Consider the following 21,907-nt stretch of genomic DNA (forward strand, 5'->3'; position numbering starts at 1 on the left):
CAATTCCTGGCGGTAACCCACGACTTCAATCAATTAACAAGGCTGAAAAACCCAGCACACACACACACACACACACACACACCACACACACACACACACACACACGCACACACACGCACATACACGCGTACACACACACAAACTGTGACTGGAGTGGTCACAGTCGGCATCGGAGAACTGTTATTTAAACTCCCCACTGCTTTTGTTAATGTAAAAGGGGGACATTAACACCCGCTCGTCCTTTGGCCTCCGCTTGTCATCCAAACGGATAATTTCTGCAGATCCCTCTAATCCCCCAGGGGAGACAGCAGGCCCGGGGCCAGCAGGGATGGGGTCCTCAGAGGCCGTCCGCTAGACTGCAGAGTGGACGGGTGCCTTTAAAATTGACGTTCTAAAACGTTCCTTTGTTTGCATGGTGCTCCCCGGCGTCCCGCCTTTCACCAGCTCTAATGATAAGTGACAGGCCATTAATTGTAGCTCTTTAGGAAACCATCATCAGACACACGCCTGATCCCTCTCCTCCGAGACCAGCGAGGCAGCGCTGCAGCGTAGTAGATGGGAAAATTGTTGGGTTGGGTTTCTTCAACTTGGATTTTATTGGTGACTTGAGGGATCATGATAATAGGATAAAATGTATTCATCATCTTTTGATCCAAGAAAAGGTTGCGCTAATCACTGCAAGCTCAGTATTAATGATATTTCACCGACTTGCATTTTAAATATAAAGTATTTTTCAAGAGTATTTTAGGCTCATTGTTGCCCTAAAGTATTTGATAATTCCCTTTAGAAATAGATAACGGATGAACTGGGGAAATAATGGAGACACTATAATTAGGATTTTTCTTTTTTTGTCTGCATTGCCTAAAGAAATAAACGGTATCATACAACTGCTCCTGCACAGATGATAAAAACCATTGTAGGGGATTACTGGGCGCTTCTCAGCAACTAACTAAAGGAATATTTATAGGAAAATGAATAATTCCTATGAACCGATATAGGATCAGGATCAGCAAACCTAACTGTGCACTTAGAAAATAAGCTACATTTAATTTCCAACACTTTTGGAAGGTTGCAAGTGCTGAAATGATGTTCAGAATTTCATTTGCTCACTCTCCGTTATTGGTTTGATGTTATTTCTGCTTTCTTAAAAATTAAAACATTCATGTAAAACATTAGATTTCACTTTCGATGACCTTGAACCAGTCACCTCACAAGGTCACGACCGTCACAGCAGATAACCCAAACCGAAACGTTCATCGCATTTCGGCTACTTTCCCCGAGCACACTCGTTCAGCTCAGTTCATCCCCTTCTAAACTATTTACCATCTGTGCATCTCTCTATTTTCTTCCTTTAAAAAAAAGGAAGGAAACAGTTGTGGCTGTTTGGGTTTTATGGGCTAAATGATGTTGCTAATCACCTGCTTTTAGTGGGGCTGATTTATGGACGGGACATGAATTGTTATGGGCTGATTTGTGTGTCTGCATGTGTGTTTGGGTAGGTGTCAGAGAGGCAGCCTGCCGGATAGGCTGAATAGTCCTATTATTTATCGTCTCCGAGCGGCCTCTCTGAACGGAAGAGCGGCTCTCCAAATTGAAATATAGCTGAGTTTACCCTTCTGATTACCCCAGTAGTTTACTCTCAGAGCCCAAGGAGATCATTAAACATTGGCCGCCGCGAGCAACTCAGCACCCCATTATGGCCCAGGATAAATGCTGCGACTGAGACATAGCGGGCCCTTCTGACGTGCAATAAGTGTCCCTCGTAGGCATTATTGCCCCGGCCAGCAGCCCCCCAAAACTAGAGAGCGTCCGTTCCCCCAGCTGGGCCGGAATCAAAGCAGCAACTGGTACGGATGTTCCTTTATTTTGGATTTGTTCTTTTTTGGGGGCCTCTTAAAATCACCCACATCTAACAGATAAAGTGATGCTGACCAAGACGGCTCGTTCACAAGGTCACGGCGTTAAAGTTCACAAGGTCACGGCGTTAAAGTTCACAAGGTCACGGCGTTAAAGAGAGAAGACGTGAAGAGGTGAAGAGATGCTGAACACAGGTCAACACAGTGGGAGCAGAAACCTGAAGCTGCTCCTGAAGCCCTAAAGATGGATGCATCCAGCATCCATCATCCATCCATCCATCCATCCAGCCATCCATCCATCCAGCCATCATCCAGCCATCCAGCCAGCCATCCAGCCAGCCAGCCAGCCAGGCAGCCAGCCAGCCAGCAGCCAGCAGCAGCCAGCCAGCCAGCCAGCAGGCAGCCAGCCAGCCAGCAGCCAGCAGCAGCCAGCCAGCCAGCAGCCAGCAGCCAGCCAGCCAGCCAGGCAGCCAGCCAGCCAGCCAGCAAGCAGCCAGCCAGCCAGCCATCCAGCCAGCCAGCAGCCAGCCAGGCAGCCAGGCAGCCAGCCAGCCAGCAGCCAGCCAGCCAGCAGCCAGCAGGCAGCCAGCCAGCCAGCCAGCCAGCAGCCAGCCAGCCAGCAGCAGCCAGCCAGCAGCCAGCAGGCAGCCAGCCAGCCAGCAGCCATCCAGCCAGCCAGCCAGCCATCCATCCAGCATCCAGCCAGCAGCCAGCAGCCAGCCAGGCAGCCAGGCAGCCAGCCAGCCAGCCATCCAGCATCCATCCAGCCAGCCAGCAGCCATCCAGCCAGCCAGCAGCCATCCAGCCAGCAGCCAGCAGCAGCCAGCCAGCCATCCAGCCATCCAGCCAGCCATCCATCCATCCAGCCATCCAGCCATCCATCCATCCATCCATCCATCCATCCATCCACATCCATCCATCCATCAATCATCCATCCATCCATCCATCCATCCATCCATCCATCCATCCATCCATCCATCCATCCATCCATCCATCCATCCATTTTGATTTGTTGCCAGGGAGATGTGCGGCTTCCTGGTGATGGTGGAAATGCTGCGAGGGAAACCGCTACGTCACAGTGGAACCGTGTTTCATGCTGCTCCTGCCATCGCCGTCACCGAGCATTTCCACAGTGACCTTTGCAGGCGCGACGCCGGTCAGAGCGGCGGCGGGCTGGAGTCCTTCACACGCTGCTGCCCTGATTATGGCAACATCTGTAACACAAACAGAGGAGCAGAGCATCGGCACAGCAGACACAACAGCCGTGACAATGAAGCGACACTGTCAGCTCCAGACACGGCGGCACTGATGTTTCTCTCGCAGCTTCTTGATTATGTGTCTCGGGCCGTTCCAACGGGGAACCATTCCCCCGGCTTGTACATCACGGCACCTTTTTAGGTCACGGATTTCAACATCGCTCTGTGATTACCTCTCGTGATTAATGCGAGCTGCTTAAAAACATCTCTGATCGGACTGTGCCACAACACGGTCGCCCCAGAGATGTCTGGGGCTTTATTGGAAATTAGTATGTATGTCAGTACACAAGTAGGCCAGGAGCAGCTGGAGAATCATCACCAGTAATGATCAACCTTATTCGATAATAGGAAGATAAGAGATAAATAGGCTTCCATGCTGCTGAAGTTGGCGCTAATATCATGAGTTTCTTTAGAAAAGTCTTTTTTCGAACCACCTAATAAAAAGTCTCAGTCTTTAAAACGAACTGCTCATCAAGCCAGTCGCTTCATTTGCATACAAAAGGTGAAAGCCTTTGCTGTTTACATGCAGAGGCGCCGCGGGGATAGAGGGAGCTGGTTTCGGCTGAGCAAAAGGGTCTGCGTTTCGCCCATGTAACGGGCTGTTTTTCCGTGGCTGTTGTTGCTGTCTGTCCTAACACATTTACCTTAAGCCATCAGCGCTCATTAAATGCCTGCTGGTGCAGGGAAACAAAAGGCTGCCTGGCGAGCCAATATGCGCCTCTGACACATCAGCCAATCCCCAGACGGTCTGCAGAGCCTGGCTGCACCACAGAATTCTCAAACATATTTTTCTAATTTATGGACGGATAATAAATCAACATTAAGGCCTGGACAACGAGTTATACATCAGAGGGAGATGGCTGCAAACTGGGCCACAATGCAGCAGAGGAGCCCGGGCGCACATCTGCACTAAATTCACACCGTGCACGTGGGCGCCCACGTGTAAATATGCTTATGTCTTCACTGCCAAACTCAATTTGATTCCAGCCTCAAAGTTGGTGGACATGCAAACATTTTTAATGTCACCGCTCAGAGGTGGTGAACAGGAATATTATGAAGAGGAAATAAGACGATTAGGATTTACTACGGGAGGGATGGCGCTCGGTATGCTTCATAAAATTTTACTCTTTGAAATATGCCCGCGTTTGCATTTTAATGCCTATGAATTAGCCTTTCACTGATGTGGTAGGTCACTAGTTTGCCGCTGGCTCTCTGGGCCTGGAACAGGATTCTGAGCCAGGTTCTGGCAAAGAAGCCAACTATTCTGATGAACTGTTGCCCAATCGCTGCGTGCACAGCAGCAAATCACGAGTGTGTTCAAGCAAATGAAGTTGATTTTTTTACATAAAAATAGGCTTGTTATAACATGCGTTTCTCTGTGTGCGCCTTATTGTCCCATTATTATTTTCATGATTGTTTTCCACAGTTTGAAATTGCGTTTCGCTTATTTTGTCTTTATTTCTGATATTGGATGTTATTTTTGAAATATTATGGCGCCGAACACTAATGATTAGAAATTGAAGTTTGATTTGGCATAAAGCTGGACAAAAACAGCTTGTTCCTTCTTGTGAGGAAGAATTTCTCCAAGAATTTTTCCTAAATTTTTCTCATCTAAATGTGGTAATCTGAATTTGATCGTTATTATTTTGTAACGTTTACAGTATTGTCTGTTTTTTGCTTCTTGCTGATGATTCCACTCTGTTAATTCTTGGATGGGATGTGTGGCTAAGCCATTGCTTTAAGATTATTAGGTTTAATCATTCATTAACCTCCATTAGACTGATAGGAGGGTAAACGTAAATGGCTGGTTAAATTCACAGTGTGTGCGCGAGTGTGTGTGTGTGTGTTCATTTTACAAGTTTTGTGTGCCTAAATGTCAATGTTGCTTAATGTGGATGTATGTAAAGGTGTGAGAAATACACCTTAGCTTTCCCCACATACTGCAAGTTTGCATCTGTGTGTGTGTGTGTGTGTGTGTGTGTGTGTGTGTGTGTGTGTGTGTGTGATGGTTTGTCGTTCATTAAAGTGGAGCACAATCAGAGCTAAACTAGCCATGGCGGCCTGACTCATTATAAGCTGAAGGTTTATTTAAAACCTCACACTGCTTCATTCCCAATCCACTCGCCACCATATGCATACAGTAATTACACAAGTGAGGAGGAGGAGAAGGTTAGAGAACTCCCTCGCTCTCGCTCCCTCTCTTTGCTCGTGTGTGTGCGTGCGTGTGTGTGTGTTTGTGCGTGTGTGTGTGTGTGCGTGTGTGTGCGTGCGTGTTTGAACTGTCTGAGTAAAAAGAGTAAGAATGCAAACCAGTGTGTATGATTATTTTTCATTCAATGTTTCGCCCGAGTTCTACCCCTATAACTGAGGATCTAATCAATCTGCTGGCTATTAAGTTTGTTAATTGATAATGCATACTAATTAGGTCTGGCTCTGTTACCACAGCAACGGCGAGAAAGTAATTGTAGGCAAGAGTCCAAATGGACTTAAAGCAGACTGAAGTGGAGGGGAAGCAATCTCTCTCTCTCTCTCTCTCTCTCTCACACACACACACACACACACACACACACACACACACACACACACACACAAACACACATCAATTATGCTATAAATACTATGATACCTTTTCTTATATTTATTTTCCAATTATTGTCTTGGGTCACAAATTGTTACAGCAGTTTTTCTTAAATACTCCTTTGACAGCTATTTAAATAACATGCAATATTGCATTAAGATTATTAGTTCCAGTTGCATTAAAAAGAAGTTAAGCTATTATAAAGCACAGTGTCTGATAACACCTGGAGTTACAATTTAATATCAATGCAAAAATTCAAATGCAATTAATCAATTAATGGCAATTCATTCAGAAGGTCTGTGTGGTTTCCCCCTCATATGTTGTTGCTCTTAAATATTAGATAGAGTCTCCCCCCCTTCTCTCTCTTTCTCTCACACTCACGCACACACACACACACACACACGCAGACCATTTATCACTGGCCCCAGACCCAGAATTATTATCTCCGTGTTTCAAGGTCAAGAAGATCCAGCAGGTAAATTAAAGCGAGAGAGGTCAGCCCAGTTTGATCACTTTGTTTCTGTGTGAGAGATAAAGTGAGATGTTTTCTTTTATGGTGACTTTCCCTGTGACCCATGTCACTTCCTGCTGTCCAACAGGAAGTAGTCCTCCTGACTAACCCCTGCGCCTGCTGTCGCAGAGAAGGAAACCTGACCACGTGCACGTCTGACGGGCTCCCGGCGTGTGAATGTGTGGCGTGAACTGGTCTGTTTGTCTATTTGAAGCCTGCTTGTGTGCTACTGCGCAGATATTACCCTCATTACCCCGTGATGAAGAGCTCAGGAGATGGTCATATCACTGATTTATCATGCCTGCTTTGTCTGTGTGACTGATGGTGTTGTACACACGAGCTAATCCCTCACCGACCGCTCCGACTTTGACAGCTCGGAATTTAGAAATGAACCCCAAAATTTTTCGGGACGATATAATCGCCTTCAGTAAACGGTCTGATTGAGTCATTGCTCTGTTTTGATTCCTTCCCTCTTTAATGTCGCACCTCTCCTGCTGGATGTAAATTTCCCGGGACACGTCGACGCAGCGCAACAGTCCGCCTTCATCCTCATCATCCTTGAACATCGTCACTTCTTCCCGTCACCCTCGCTGCCCAAATGTGCCTGTGTTGCATGTTTTCATGTGTTTGTATGTGGCCGTTTGCAGGCGTGTGTTTGTTTCTCTCTATGAGGTGTTGTTGGATAGTGCCTGTGCATGCTCAGCCGTGTGTGTGTGTGTGTGTGTGCATGCACGAGTGTGTGTGTGTGTAGGGTGTGGGGCAGAGCAGCCAGCTGGGTTGGAGGGGTAATAAAGAAGGAGAATCAATAGGCCATGCAGTAGAGCCAAGGTGCTGCCATTTATCACACCGCCTCCATGACTTCCATCATTCATCATGCCCAATGAGGCAGCAAATAGGAAAATGACTATTTGTATCAAACACATCTGCACTCATCCACTGAGGTATTTTATTCCCATTAACTCAAAGAGTAGAATAAGCTAGTTTCAGCTGCTGCTGCTGATGTTGTGTTTGTATGTGTGTGTGTGTGTGTGTGTGTATCTGTGATTCTATTTGTTCAGGCTTGTAGTGGGAGATTCATTGGGAGCACATTCATGGTTAGTGTGTTGTTTTTCTCTCCCTGAGGAAAAGAAAAGCACGCCATGGCTTCAGTGATGTGTTTAGTCTCTTGTCCCCTCTCTGCTCATCTTTTTGCTTGTTTTTCTTTCCCAAATCTTCCTGTTCCTCCAGCCCACGGAGCGCTGGTAAGGAGCCATTGCATTACCTTTGCCTTCCATCCTCACCTATAAATTAACCCCGACACCCGTCCGCTTCGGGCTTCGACCATGTGTCTGAGGGTGTGTAGCCTGTGGAGGGCTGGCCCGTGGTCATTATGGTCTAATATCCCATGAAATGGTGAAATTACTATGCAGCACCTTTTACGAGCTCACTTCGAATATTAAAGGATGACAGTTTGCGTGTAATCCCACCCATAAATCAACAAGACTGTGTTTGTCTTTGGCTCGCCTTGTTTCATCTTCATAAATGTCCGCTGACATTTGTTTTTGTGCTTTGAAAGCGTCTTGTTTCAACTCAAGTTATTTTTATAGAAGCATTATTCAATTTTCCATTTTATTATATCAAGTGGCCAAATTGTTTAAAAAACATTTTCTGTTAATAATTATTGAGAAGTGAAGCTTTGCTGACATGAGGTGAAGCCAAATCTTTAGGTTTTTCACATTTTTTTGAAGACTTTAACAAATACGACTGACAATTACAAAGGAAATATCTTCAGGATGAGCAGCTAATGGATGAGAATTCATCTTTAAAACAGAGAGAGGGAAAAAACATGCATTTAAAATGATCCCTGAGGAGATGTGTGAATTCTACAAAGACACAGGATTATATAGTTGTAAATGTGTCCAAGATAAAGGTCATAAACTATGAATGCATACGAGCGCACTCTGCAACAGGACGCCACTAATCTTCATTGCTCCGTCTCTGAAGGAGAGTGTAATGTACCAAGGTCACTTAAGACATCTATCTCTCAGACATTCATCAGTGCTCTCTGCATTTCTCTCTTTTACTGCTGTCTGATCTACGGCTCTCGATGGGCTCCGGCACTTTCACGTAAAGAGAGCCGCCGCCGCCGCCGCCACCGCCGCCGCCGCCATCTTCACCTGGTGGCGTCTCCGCGTGGGCCTGATAAACTGTGAAGCATGCTACTGTACCTGCCGTTTGGCCCCTTGAACTCGTTTTTAACGTGCTTGGAAATACTTCTAATAACGCTAATCTGTGTGAGCAGGGCACTTCCACTTTTTGTAGATCCCATATTTAATATTTGATATGCTGGAGGTGGACTGTGTAAGAGGCAACTAGGGTTAACATCATTACCTACTCACAGCCTCATAATCATTACTGATTGGACAAATTCCTAAAATTACCTTCTTTATTACCAATTACATAGAACACTTAGCTTTCTCAATATCAATCAGCACACTGTGATAATGCATAATTAAGTCTCACAGGCCAATCTGGATGAATTATCTAATACAAACCTAATGACAAAATCAAAGACTTCTTAATAAAACGCACATGGCCATATTGTTTGTTAACTGATGGAAAATGAAAAGATAACCATGGCTCTTTGGCTAATGCGTAATAAATCATCCAATAGAGGCATGAGGCAACGTCCATTACTGCCATCACAAATGTATATTACATACATCCCATGCAGTATTTTATGGCTCGTGCCGGATATCAGCGGGAATAATTGTTATTTTGGTTCCTGCAGCGGATGGATTTTTGCAGCGTTTCTTGAAGAGCGCGCACTCGCCTTCAATATGTGTCGTGGGGCGCACACGGGGACGTGACCGTGCCGAGCGCGCTCCCGCTCAGCCTCTCTGGGGGCTGCGGGAAAGTCACCGGCTGCAAGGGGATGGCTCTCAGTTTCATAAAATTCATAGAATTTTTCACAAATGGATGAACACAATTTCCTTCCAATTTCCTCATTATGCAAATATGCAAAATATCAAATCTAGACCAATTTAAGACCGCCACGGCTCCAAATTTACCGGTTAAAGCCGTAAATGCAGAAACCCTCAAATAATTACGCGGCTAATTGGGAATATTTGTGACAGATACAACAAATTCTCCTCACAAATTACATTTTATCCGAGAGACCACCGCGCTCCAATGAAACACTACCAAGGTCTAATTTCTTTTACATAATGAAAGGAACTGAAAACTTGTTATCGCATTTCAACACTACACTGCTTTGTAATTTGGAATGATCAAATAAATTAAGCTGAAATTCCTACATATTTCTCTAATCTCTGTCAATGGTACTTTATTTATGTAGGAAATAACTCTGGGTCGTGCCAATATGAGCTATAATAGGCATTTAACGCGCAGGGGAGCCTGGGAGACACAGAGGAGGACGTCGGAATTTCCAGAAATCGGGCAGTCACCTTGAAAAGTTAAGCAGTCTCACAGGTGGGGAGGCGCTGGACACACATACACGCATCCACGCACGCACAAACACGCGCACAAGCTGCATTTTAGCACCTCTATGTGGGCGTCGGTGAAGCGTAACTGCGCCTATTTGTCAGAAAGTCTCATAAATATCCTGTTATCTTCATTTCGCCGTCTCCAACAAATAACCGTGGAATATTTTACTTTACACTCTTATATAGATAAAATGAATATAAAATCAAACAATAGGTAATTTCTTCCGATAACCATTTTTTACTGGGTGAATTATTATTTGAATAATATATTTAAAGTAAATCACAATACTTAACTGAGACGTTTTTAACAGGAATATATTTATTTAACATTTTTTATATTTCTATTTTTCTAATATACTTAAATTTAGAAATTTAACATGTAAATTGCAGAGATTGAAAATAAGGGCAAAGACAAACAGCCTCATCTTTTCATTTAAATGGGAGCCTAGTTTGCAAAATCTCAATCTTTTTGTCAGGATCTTTAAAAAGCACCTTGTTCATCCACTTATGTTGATCTTGTTTGTCACTTTGTCGGCTACGTGATGGTTCAGACCCATGTTCGGTTGCCTTCTTTACCCAAAGTTTGCGAGCGTGCAGCGCTGCGTGGGCACAAATGATTGATGAAGGAACAGAGCTGCAGGACCGGGGACCGGAAGTGGACCGGAACACTTGGGTTTGCTCTCCCTTTCATCACTGTATCCTTATCCGTACATTCCCACAACAGCGAGGTCTATTTCAATTTGTTTGTACTGACTCTCTCTCTCTCTCTCACACACACACACACACAACACACACACACACACACACACACACACACACACACACACGCACGCACGCACGCAAACACCTCTCAGTTAGACCCGTTTAGGTTGTGATTTTCTGGACAAGACCATCACTGACACCGGATAGATGAGGCTCATCTCGGGACTGGCACACTGCCAGAATATCACACGCCCTCTTCTTCCTCTCCTTCTTCCTCTCCTTCATCCTCTCTTTCTGCTGTGGTGACAACGCAAACCTTCAAAATGTGCAGTTATTTTCGACTCACCAGCGCAAACTCGCAGGCTGTTTTCTCAGGTGCGAAAATGCGCCGCGCCGAATGCACCCAAAAGAGGCCGTGTCATATAATTCTATGCATGCCCGCACATGCAGTTCTAGGCCCGTGCTCAGAGCGGGTGTGCGCGAGCACCATCTCTAATGCTCTGTTAATTGCCTGACAGTGTTCCCACACACACCTCCGCTAATGTCCCTCTTGCTATTCAGCCTGCGACCCGCCTTCCTCCTTCCTCTCCTCTCTTTCGCGTGTAGGATTGTTCAATAGCTGCCTCTTTCGCTAACCTGGTTTCCAGATGTTAGCCCAGATGTGCACAGGCATCCTCCCCAGCGGCGACCGCGTGCACGCACCGGCCTTTAACCTGCACCTCCAGCACCGCGGACAGCGCCTGAAGCTTCCGAGGAAAAAGGCGCCCAGTATTTTTTCCTCCTGTCGCGGCAATAAGACGCGATATTTCCACATCCCTCTGACAGACGTTGCTTGTAAGTCTCATTTCTCTCCGAGCGTGCCGCCGCTCTCATTACACAAGCTGATTAAAGCATAGATTAGCCAGCAGTGGCCCTGTGCGCTTCTCGCCAGCAGCCCGCTCAATATCAATTAGGGGCTGCGCCAAAAGCAGCGTGTCCGCCGGCGGCCACTCCGCCGCCTGCCCGCAACCTCCGCACACAGGCGGGATGTCTGCTTTCAAAAATCCTCCCGCGTTTAGAACTAAAAGCTGAAAAACGTAGTCCACGCAAAAGAAAATTTCGGCCATTTTTTTATGCAAACACCTGTCTGGATAAAACGGTCTTCGGTTTCAACTGGGAAGGAAATAAAGAAAAAAATCATTCAGGCTTATTAGTCATGGCAGTGTGGTTCACCTCTGCAAAGAACATTTTGGAAATAAAGTCTTTCAACCAAGAACCAGCAGGTCATTCCAGCTAAAAGGGAGTTAATTCATTTTTTACTCTTCTCTGACCTGCCTGCCCCGACAGAAATTAGGCTAATGACGGCGGATTTCGGACCAGTGAAGAGATTTCTGTCCACTTACTAATGTAAAAGAATAATAACCTGAGCAGAGACAGGAACAGGCGCAGGTTAAGATGAATTCTGATCCTTTCTATTAACCGTTACGATAGTACATCTTTAAAATCTATGTTTATATTCCAGTCAAATGCGTTAAATTCCTGACTGGACTGATTAGGGACCACTATCTAGCCTTGATTGGCTTTTACAGAGGAAAACCTGTGATGTCCCCGACCTATTTATCTCCAATAACCGCGTGGTAAATACTGCGTCTCGCAACCTTCGCTCGTCCACCGACAGACAGCTTGTCCAATTAAAAGTGGCGATCGATTACAGATAGCTGCCTGCTGGCATATGAGGGAGACAGTGCTGGATGCTGTGCCACTGCCAATACAGGCCGCGGCTCCCCACCAACTAACCAGAGCTGACACCAGCATATTAGGTGTGGACTGGGTTAATTCACCTGCAGTTGGCCCCTGTGTTAGCTACATATCGCAGCGGTTTCCCTGCCCGCTTTAAGAGCTGATCATTAAGTGGCTTCCCGCAGCCATGATTGGTGCGAAGGGGTTCATATCATTGATTGAAAATGAGAGCGTGATATTGAAGTGATATCAGCTTCCGCACCTGTGTCCTCGGAGGTCACCTGACTTGCGAAGCGTACGCACAGGAGAGTTGAGCAACACGTTTCCTTTTAGGCTTAAAGATTTAAGAGGGGTGGTTTTTTAACGCACATTTCAAGACCACTTAAAAAGATGACAGCGCTAATTTTTATGTCTCTGAGGCTCACATAGTTACCGCTTGTTATTGTGTGCAAAAACCTCTGAACCCAATTCCAATTTTTTCCCCCTCTCCTATTTTCCAGCAAGCTGCTTTTCCATTAACTTTGGGAAAACACGGTGGCAGTTCCATTAAAAAAAACCGTGCTCCACCCTACCCATAAATGCGCCTCAGCTCAGAAAAATAAGAAATTAAGTGCGGGGCCCCATTTCATCAGCAGCCCCCGACTGTTCCCACCAGCGCAGCCGCCACAGCTCCCCGAGGGCGGGACAGAGTAGCTTTACCTGAGCATATGTTAACTATTACGAGATGTCTTGATGGAACACAACGAAGCCGCCGGTAATTGACATAAAATATGACAAAGTGTTTGAGTGTTTTTGAGGAAAGCGTTGCGTATTACGGCGTATCAGCTCAGTAATGTGACTGATTAATGAAAGCTCGGCCTCACACTCATTCAGCTGATTCGTTGAAAAATGAGTTTTGTGTTGTCATCCCGACAAGCAAGGCAAGCACGGCCGGAAAAGACTATTAGCCTGAATCATTATCAATAGCCATATTTTCAAACTCTATTATGGCAATCAGGCTCGAATTTATTCAATAGATTTAATTCATTTGGTTGTAATTGATAAATAATCAAAATTTATCAATGTACTTGCACACATTTCACTAACAATCAGGGAAAACTGCCCCATTTACCAGCTGACTTGGTCCAAATTAGAGCTAAATTGATGATCAATTAATCTTGGGAGGGGTAGTGCGCCTGTGTTTAGCAGAGAAGGAGTAGAAAATGTGGCGACTAGCTGGAGAAGAAGGGTGGGAGGAGAGGGAGAAAGCAGGTGATGGGAATGGGGGGGTCTTCGAAGCCGGAGATGAGCCGGAATAGTCACGCACCGGAACCCTGCAAGGCGTTGCAGGAGGTGACAACAAAGAAGCACGAGTGATTGTGATGCTCCCGTCAAAAACATCCCTTTTATTCCTGTTTCTTGTGCATCTTCTTTGTGTGCGTGTGGGTGCGTGAGTGGCACTTGGAGCACCTGCTGAGATGGAGTCAGACGGAGCAAGGTCAAGCGACTGATCCCATTTATTCTTTAATTTGCTGAGGCATTAAATTGCATGATGTGACTTTGCTGCAGTTTGATAATTACCAGCACATGTTTCTAATTTCAAGCTAGTCTGGGACACAAGTGACCCAAGTCCTCCCTTTTATCTGGAGTTTCAGGAGCACAATGAGGGAATATTCTGGACCTGGCTGTACCCACTCCTTCGGGTTCACGTCACATCTGCTGTTATTTATTTCTTTTCGTACATTTCGTACATTCATATCTTGTCTCCTTTAGTTAATTGTGACAGATTTGTGGTTTAAATGACTGAAAGTTCCGCTGTTTTAAGGCCGAGCTGCAGCGTAAAGGATTGTCTCCCTCGGCGTGCTTGAGCCTCGCTGGCACCTGTAATGTAAGACGCTCATTACCTTCAATGATGCATTGCAGCTTCTTAATGATGGAGCCGCTGTAATGGACCTAACTAATGACCAGACTTAAGAAAGAACATATTCTAATAGCTGGAGCAGAACGGGAAAAAAGTCAAGGTGTCAGGGAGGAGAAGGAATGCATAGTTGCTCAATGTCTTTGGAAATGTTTGTGTTTTGTGGTGAATGTGACTAAGTTGTGAGGGTTTGTGCAACAAGAAGAACAAGCAGCCTGAGCAGCCAGGAAAAAAGTACATCAGTACATCAGAAAAAAGTCAATCTAGAATCAAATCTAGGAACACGGTGGCTTTAAATCAGCTTCTCAAATGTCACACAAAGAAAATGAGGATGCATTTTAGGATCCTTTTGCATTGAGCACCAAGGTCACTAAACCTAGAAATGTTTCATGCACCTTCGTTCTGTGGTTGATGCACGTATTAATGATCTGAACCTGGTTTTCAGTGTGTCATGTTTTTGGCTGCCACATTTGAGCCAATTAGGTGACTAATTGGGCATTAAAGAAAAAACATTTTAGTGGAACGTCAATATTTATCATCAGTCAGCATGATTAGTCATAAAATCTTCCCATCATCTCAGTTATATCCAAGTTTTATGAAGCACTTGGGTTTAAGAGGCCATTATCTGCCTGCGAAGGAACCGAGAGACACCGCGGACATTAATAACTTGTTATTCTCTGCATCTTCCCAGTGAGTAGGACCATGCATTAATGAAGCCACTTACATGGGACAAAGAGTTGCATCACATATTTAAGTTTGCATGAGCTGTCGCCATTTCCCATCCAGGCTGGAGTCTTTTGGCTCTGGCCGCGCTCATAACTCAGGTGTGATTTGAATTCTCTGCTTGTCCAACTATTTACTGCGGTGTAATGAGACAGTTTTAAAGCTGTAGCTGCATTAATGACATCTTTCACTGGCTTCCATTCTTATTCCAGTACAACCCCCACCTCTACAACACACAAGTACACGCACGCACAAACACACACACGCACACACGCTCCGTGACACACACCTCATCTTCCACATTAAGAAAATCGCTCTTCTTTGCTGATTATTTTATTTGAAGGCGTGATTACCGCTCTGTGCGCCAGATCACGCAGTGGCGGAGCCCAGGCGGAGGGCAGCGGCTTTAATTGGGCCATGAGATGCATGGATGGTGCGGCGAGGCTGGCTGTCCGAAAAGGGGGAGCCTCTAATGGCTTTTTGCCTATGTGCTTCTCAGCTCCAAACCGCGCTTGTCGGTTGCAGCGCACTTATTATTCTACTTTCTACTTCTTTTTCTCCCGGTATGATAGAATCACCTGCACAAAACTCCCGTCTGATTGCTTAGGGAGCCCCCCCTGCAGATTGGAAAATCGATTTCCATGATTTCTATAACTGGGTGAATGCAGATGCCTAAGAGACGATGTATCAGGCCAAAACAAGACAAACAACCGGTTCGTCAACACGTTTGAGCGTGTGTAAAAAGGTCTTCCTCCTGTAGAAAGGTCTTCCTCCTGTAGAAAGGTCTTCCTCCTGTAGAAAGGTCTTCCTCCTGTTTGCCTTTTGACTTACGTCTGTTCACCTGCTCTGCAAAAGCCGCTATGAGCAATGGATTTACCGCAGTTTGATTGCCAAAAGACCGAAGAGAACGCGGACACGGAATTTCTGATCTTTGAAATTGCTCTACAAAATTGTATTTGTTTTTTTTGTTTTTTTTTTTGGTGCGCTTCCATTAAAATGTCTCCCCGCGTGTAAACAGCCGTTCTGCACTCAGATGCGCTGCATTAACCCGGAAGGGTTGTAGTGTCTCCGTGAGTGCGCTTTACTGGGGAAAGATTGATGTGGTCCAGTTAGGAAGGCTGAGTGAGACATAGACTCATTTCAAGTGGGTTCCTCTTATTACAGCAATAAGTTACAGCATGAAGATCGGACAGCTGAAGGGATCTCTGCCATCCGGAGCCAAACAAACACCCGCCATCGATATTTATCACACATGCACACGCACAGCAAACAAAAAGTCGGATCTACTTTGTTCACAAGACCTCAGAACAGCAGCAATAATAATAATAATAATAATAATAATAATAATAATAATAATAATAATAATATAATAATAATAATAATAATAATAATAATAATATAATAATAATAATAATAATAATAATAATAATACACGGTGCTTTTAATCTAGTAAATTGTACATTTATTAACACAATCCGTTTAGGTTATTATGAATTCTATAGACTCGTGATGTTGGTAACTTCTATATTAACAGTTGATATTTTGGCAAAACTTCATTCATTCATTCATTCATTCATTCATTCATTCATTCATTCATTCACTCATTCATTCATTCGTTCACTGGTTGTCCTCGTGGTTATATTACTGAAAGGCCCCTGCCGTCTCTAAAGTCTCTTCTACCTGAGGGGAAATGGCTGCTGATTGCTTCTGTCGCACCTTCCGGGTCGGAGCACCACTCCCACCCCAGTGGACCGTGTTGGTCCATGAAAGTTTCCCCGGTGCAGCACCAGCACTTCGGGGCGCCCCGACAGATTGCGACTGAGGAGCATAAAAGAGGAGCAGGAGGACAGAGGGCCCGGGGAGGGGGTCCTCGCTCGGACGCTTCTTTTGTGCGTTTCTAAAGAAAGCCCATTTAGTCCCGGGCGGTGGTCTATTCACCAGGCTCACCCTGGCATCTGCCAAAAGCCCTCTCTAACCAGCCCTGTCTGGAGGACTGGAGCGCAGATCAATGATTGTCCGGTTAATTGTATAATAGACCTGGTTATGGACCCCTGCTACAGGAGCACAGTCGTTTAAAATCTACCACATCTGATTCTGTTTGAGGCAAACCGCCCTAAATACCTTTAATTGCATCGGCCTTGATGAAAAGTCGATGGGAGTTAAAGCGAGCGATCACTCGCAGAGCTTAAATCCATCTGTACTCGTTTATTTATTTATTTCCCCGATTTGTCTCCACAAATCACCTGCCATGGGGAAATTGGAGCGATATTCGTTTTGTGATGCAGTGAGGACAGGACTCAGTGGTGCAGGAGGAGGCCCGGAAGCTGCACATCCCCTCTGAACAGCTTCCTTTGGATAATCAACAACTCCACACTACTGTATATATAGTGTGGAATATAAACGTAGAATGCTTATAGTAGTTTAAAATGCATTTTTTGTCTGAGAATCTGTTTGCTACCTGTTAAAATTATTTAGTTGTTTTGTTTATTTGTTTTTTTAAACTTCATCCGGGGCATAAACACTCATTTAGAGGAGCAACTATCTTTGCCCCAGTTCGGTGTTTTTAAAAACGGTTTGATACCTTAAATTATTTCACAGCATCACATTTTATGGCTCAAACTACGACTTCTCTAAGGGAACAAGCCTTTGCGTGAGCCCACCTGCTGTGTTTGCCGTGCACATCAGTGTACAAACATGGATCCTGTCATGCCTGCACGAGATTAAACAAGCACATTAAGATGTTTAACGTGAAATAATTTAAGCATGAAAAAGCTAATAAATCAGAGGATGGAATGGCAGAGGATTGAATTGAACTGTATAGTTGTGCGCGGGTTTGGATTCTCTGCACGCGTGCGTGCGTAGGCGCGTTTAAAAAAATAGAAGGGGGAGTCAAGTCGGTGACATTTCCAAGCTCCTGCCCTGATTGGCTCTTATTTGAGGAAGCTCACGGGCTCTTGCAACTAATAAGCGCCTCCCAGTCGCTCTAGAGGACATTATAATGCAAGGGACCTCCTTTTTTTAACCACAAACCGAATTTTCGTTCATTTAGACCATATATACTTTTTAAATTGCTCCAAAGTTGTAGGATTTTTTTGGAGCGCGTTTCACCCTGGAGCGGTATGCGATGCTTTCTCACGCCGACCTCCTGGATGCTCGGCTCGGTGAGTTATCCTCACTAAACTCCGGCCCTAAACTCCAGTGTAAGATTTCCAACTTCTTCTTCATCCTTTTATAGTAAATAGACTGTTGATCCTTTAAACAGCTAAATGGTTAGTTGGCTTTAATAGCATGTGAATTTTTAGGATTGAAAAATCGATCGTAGCCTAATAAAATGAAATGTTATGTTTTGTTTTGTTTTTTAAAAATAAAGCTGTGCTTACTGTTCAAATATTGGAAAGTCCATTCCATTAAGGAAAGAGGTTAAGGGACGTCATTTTCCCCCTTTGTCTCTCAGGGATGAAGGATGCGGCTGAGTTGCTCGGACATCGAGAGGCTCTAAAATGCCGGCTGGGTGGAGGGGTTCCAGACCAGGGTCATCCGGGGGACATGGCGCCTGGTTCCGACTCTGTTGAAGGAACCACTCTCCTGCCGGGAGAAGAAATCGCCACAGTGGGATCCAACTCCGCCGGCATGCAGGTGAACGGGAAGGAGCAGGAGAAGCAGCAGCAGCAGCAGCAGCCGCAGCAGAGCTCCGGACAGACCTCCAGCCAGCAGAAACAGAAGCGGCACCGAACGCGCTTCACCCCGGCGCAGCTCAACGAGCTGGAGCGCAGCTTCGCCAAGACGCACTACCCAGACATCTTCATGAGGGAGGAGCTGGCGCTCCGGATCGGCCTCACCGAGTCCAGAGTTCAGGTAAAAACCGGAGACATGTGGACGATGGAGGCACGAATGGGCGTTGATGGAGATTAACTCGCATCTTCAGCATCGCAAAAACATTGGAAATTATCCTTTAAATCATAACACACTCTCCTAAATCGACCTGTCCCACCAGATTATTATTATGTTTTTATTTGATTATTGTAGGTCGAGTTAAAAAAAATATGTGGCCGTCTTTCTGCAACAAAAATGCTTAGTAATCAACCCATAAACAGTTGGGAAAGCGAACTTTAGGGTGTTGCTGCATCCACTTTAACTCATAATAATAATAATAATAATAATAATAATAATAATAATAATAATTACGTACTGTATTCTGTTTAAATACGTAGGTAGGTACTTAATTTAAATAAATCCTGCTCCTTCTATATTGTGTCCAACGAGTCGAGCTAACCAAAAAATCAGATTCGATAAAAAACTGTTTTTTCATAATAATTAAAAATAAACATAAATTAATACATTTTAGACAATGGTGCATTGTTTATTGTTTTTATTTGTCTTTCCGTTCAGTTTTGCCTTAACTTAATACCCGAACACCGGAGCTCACTTTGATCAAAACCTCAAGCTTAGATGAGGAAAATGTCACGCAATCTTATACTTTTCGAAAATTACAGAATTGCACCTCTGTGTTTCTGCACTTTGTTTACAGCTGTGATATTTTGGAAGTGAGAACACAGCCAGGCTTTAATAAAGCAAACACATTATGAACCAATCTCATCCTCGGTGGACGCGCTATTAACCAGCGATGTGAAATTCATGCAAATGACGTCAGGGAGAGCAATAAAAGCGGTGTCGTCATTAGTCACGTTAATAATCCTTCCTTTAGTCGCCCTAACCGCGCTGCACAGGTCGGCGCGCGCTTGTTGTTGGTAAACATCGGCGCGCCTCGTGCGGCCGTCAGCGCTCCGCGTGCGTTCCCCATCGCTTAAAACGCTCCATCAGCGACGCCCTAATAGGACTCCAGAATATATTGTTCTTTTTTTATAATGGCCTGAGAAATTGCATTTTCTTGCCCCTCGCCTGTAATGGCTTCGGTGGCGTTTCACGGATGACTGAGCGCAATGAGAGAGAGAGATTTCACTTTTAATACGGAGCCATCGACTCTCGGCCGCGCGAGTATTAATAAGAAAAGATCCCGAAGGATGATGGAATCTTTAGAAAGCCGTCAGGGACCCGCTGCTTTATTATGTTGCCTTTTATGCAGTGCTTTATTTATTTTCTGCTGTATTTGGTGGGCTCGCACTGTCTTTGCGTCATTTCCTGTATTATGTGAGAAAATGCGGTATAATATTCAGTGCAAAATTATATTTATTTATTGTAACTATGATATCACGACGACGGGCTATTCATTCACGTCAGCCTCTCACAATGAAAAACTTAAATAGTGATAAAAAATGAACCTCCAAGAATAAAAATGATGGTGGTGGTGCTGGAGATTTATTTTAGAATTGTTTTTCATTGTGGATATTTTATTGCGTTTTCCCCTCCTGTATTCAAAATATTCAGGTATTCTCAAACTGTTGAGTTATTTTAATTATTATTCTGCAATTTCTCCTTAATGTGAGAGCTATTTCTGTGATTATGAAATGAATTTCTACTGCTAACTGTTTGGACAGGCTTTTATAAGAACTGTCCTGATGATGGCGTCATATATTAATGACTGTATATATTAACATCCTCGCGTTGACTCACTCTCCTGAATCTGTGTCTGCAGGTTTGGTTCCAGAACAGACGGGCAAAATGGAAGAAAAGGAAGAAGACCACCAATGTTTTCCGCGCCCCGGGGACCTTGCTCCCAACACCGGGTCTACCACAGTTCTCTGCTGCGGCCGCCATGGAGAACAGCCTGTGCTCCTTCCACGCTAACGACTCCCGCTGGGCTACCGGAATGCCGGGGGTGTCCCAGCTGCAGCTCCCGCCGGCCCTCGGCCGCCAGCCGGGCATGCCACAGTCGCTGTCACAGTGCAGTCTCGGTCCGGGCCCGCCACCAAACTCCATGGGACTCTCCAACGGCCTGGGCTCCAACGGTTCGGGCCTGCAGTCCCACCTCTACCAATCACATTTCCCCGGAATGTCGGCCTCTCTCTCCGGCCCCACGAACGTATCTGGTTCCCCGCAGCTGTGTAGTTCCCCGGACAGTGACATGTGGAGAGGGACAAGCATCGCCTCACTGCGGCGCAAAGCACTGGAGCATACAGTGTCCATGAGCTTCACTTAGTGACTTTTGAATCACATCCCCACCGCCACCTCCTCCTCTTCCCAACCGCCCAAAACCGCGGGTCTGTCTCTTTTGAACCCCGATATTTTAGATATTTAAAAAAATGAGGCAAACTGATCAGGCATACGCGCCAGACGATGTGACGTCATCACCTAACGTCGCGACGGACAAATGACAGAAAACGACCTAAAGGGGTTCTCACTTCGTTGTTTCAAAGGGGTTTTATCGGCCATTGATGATGAATATGATCGATCCCCCTACTTCAGGCCCCGATTAACGGGAGCCGAACAATCGTTGTATTTACGTTTGCAGCGTGCGTCTTTACGCACACATGTTATTGTGTTCAGGTGAAGTTGTGTTATGTGAAACGATTATTTATGGGATTGGATATACATTTTGGTGCCGACCCACCGCACATTCGTCATACTCTGAATGGGTGGGCCCACTGAACCGGGACACAAGCATGCACTGCGCATGTGGACTCATCAACTTGGATCACTCGAAAATGGCGCTCGAAGAGGTTTTGTTAAGAAACTCATCTGCATAAGACGGCAGCAAAAAAAATATCTATATAGTTGGATTTAAAAAAAAAAACAAGGAACTTTCAGTAGGCCTACTCTGTCGTAGGATGTTTTGTGTAGCTAAAACATTCTTGCTATGTACCCGCTGGTCTTTTTTGTGATATGTTTGAACTTACTGTATGTGCTATTACTTGACACATTTCTTAAATGTTTGATCTTACTTCGAAATGCAGAAATGCGCCACCTTGACGGGTTTGTACCGATTTGGAAAATGAAGACACAAATAAATGTAATTTTCAAGAATGATTCTCGTCTCCGTGGAGTTATTACGCGAGATTTAAAACTATTTCCAACAGTATTGGTCAGAGGTGGGACATTGTTTGGTTGAAGTCACTCTAATGTCCAACGAAGCTTTCCGATGGCCCAGGAGCAGAAACAGATGCTTATTATAGCACAAACAATATGTAGGAGGGTCACGTAATTGACGATGTATAGTATCACTGTAATAAAAAAAAACTCCACCATTATTTGGAGGTGAAGCTTTAGTTCCTTTCGCTGCTAA

At 45.0% G+C, this 21,907-nt stretch overlaps 1 protein-coding gene across 2 annotated transcripts; it reads left to right on the top strand.

Annotated features, from left to right (window-relative positions):
- The first annotated feature begins 17,732 nt into the window (after window positions 1-17,732).
- On the top strand, window positions 17,733-21,651 carry LOC130526337 (homeobox protein orthopedia B-like). 2 transcript variants are annotated; one of them, XM_057033913.1, is made up of 3 exons: window positions 17,733-17,888; window positions 18,182-18,582; window positions 20,321-21,651. In XM_057033913.1, exons 1-3 carry the CDS (start codon window positions 17,852-17,854, stop codon window positions 20,822-20,824), a joined length of 942 nt encoding a protein of 313 aa, XP_056889893.1. In that variant the 5' UTR covers window positions 17,733-17,851; the 3' UTR covers window positions 20,825-21,651. The 2 variants fall into 2 exon arrangements, with proteins under 2 accessions (XP_056889893.1, XP_056889892.1); XM_057033912.1 differs by having other exon boundaries at window positions 17,737-17,927.
- The last annotated feature ends 256 nt before the right edge of the window (window positions 21,652-21,907 follow it).

Source organism: Takifugu flavidus, chromosome 5 (genome assembly GCF_003711565.1).
Source record: "Takifugu flavidus isolate HTHZ2018 chromosome 5, ASM371156v2, whole genome shotgun sequence".
Lineage (NCBI taxonomy): Eukaryota > Metazoa > Chordata > Actinopteri > Tetraodontiformes > Tetraodontidae > Takifugu > Takifugu flavidus.

Excerpts from the sequence above, each read along its gene's own strand:
- LOC130526337 (XM_057033912.1), top strand. The coding sequence starts at position 17,852 with ATGCTTTCTCACGCCGACCTCCTGGATGCTCGGCTCGGTGAGTTATCC. Across the intron at positions 17,928-18,181 it reads CTCCGGCCCTAAACTCCAGT|GGATGAAGGATGCGGCTGAG; the intron begins GTAAGATTTCCA and ends TTTGTCTCTCAG. Across the intron at positions 18,583-20,320 it reads TCACCGAGTCCAGAGTTCAG|GTTTGGTTCCAGAACAGACG; the intron begins GTAAAAACCGGA and ends CTGTGTCTGCAG.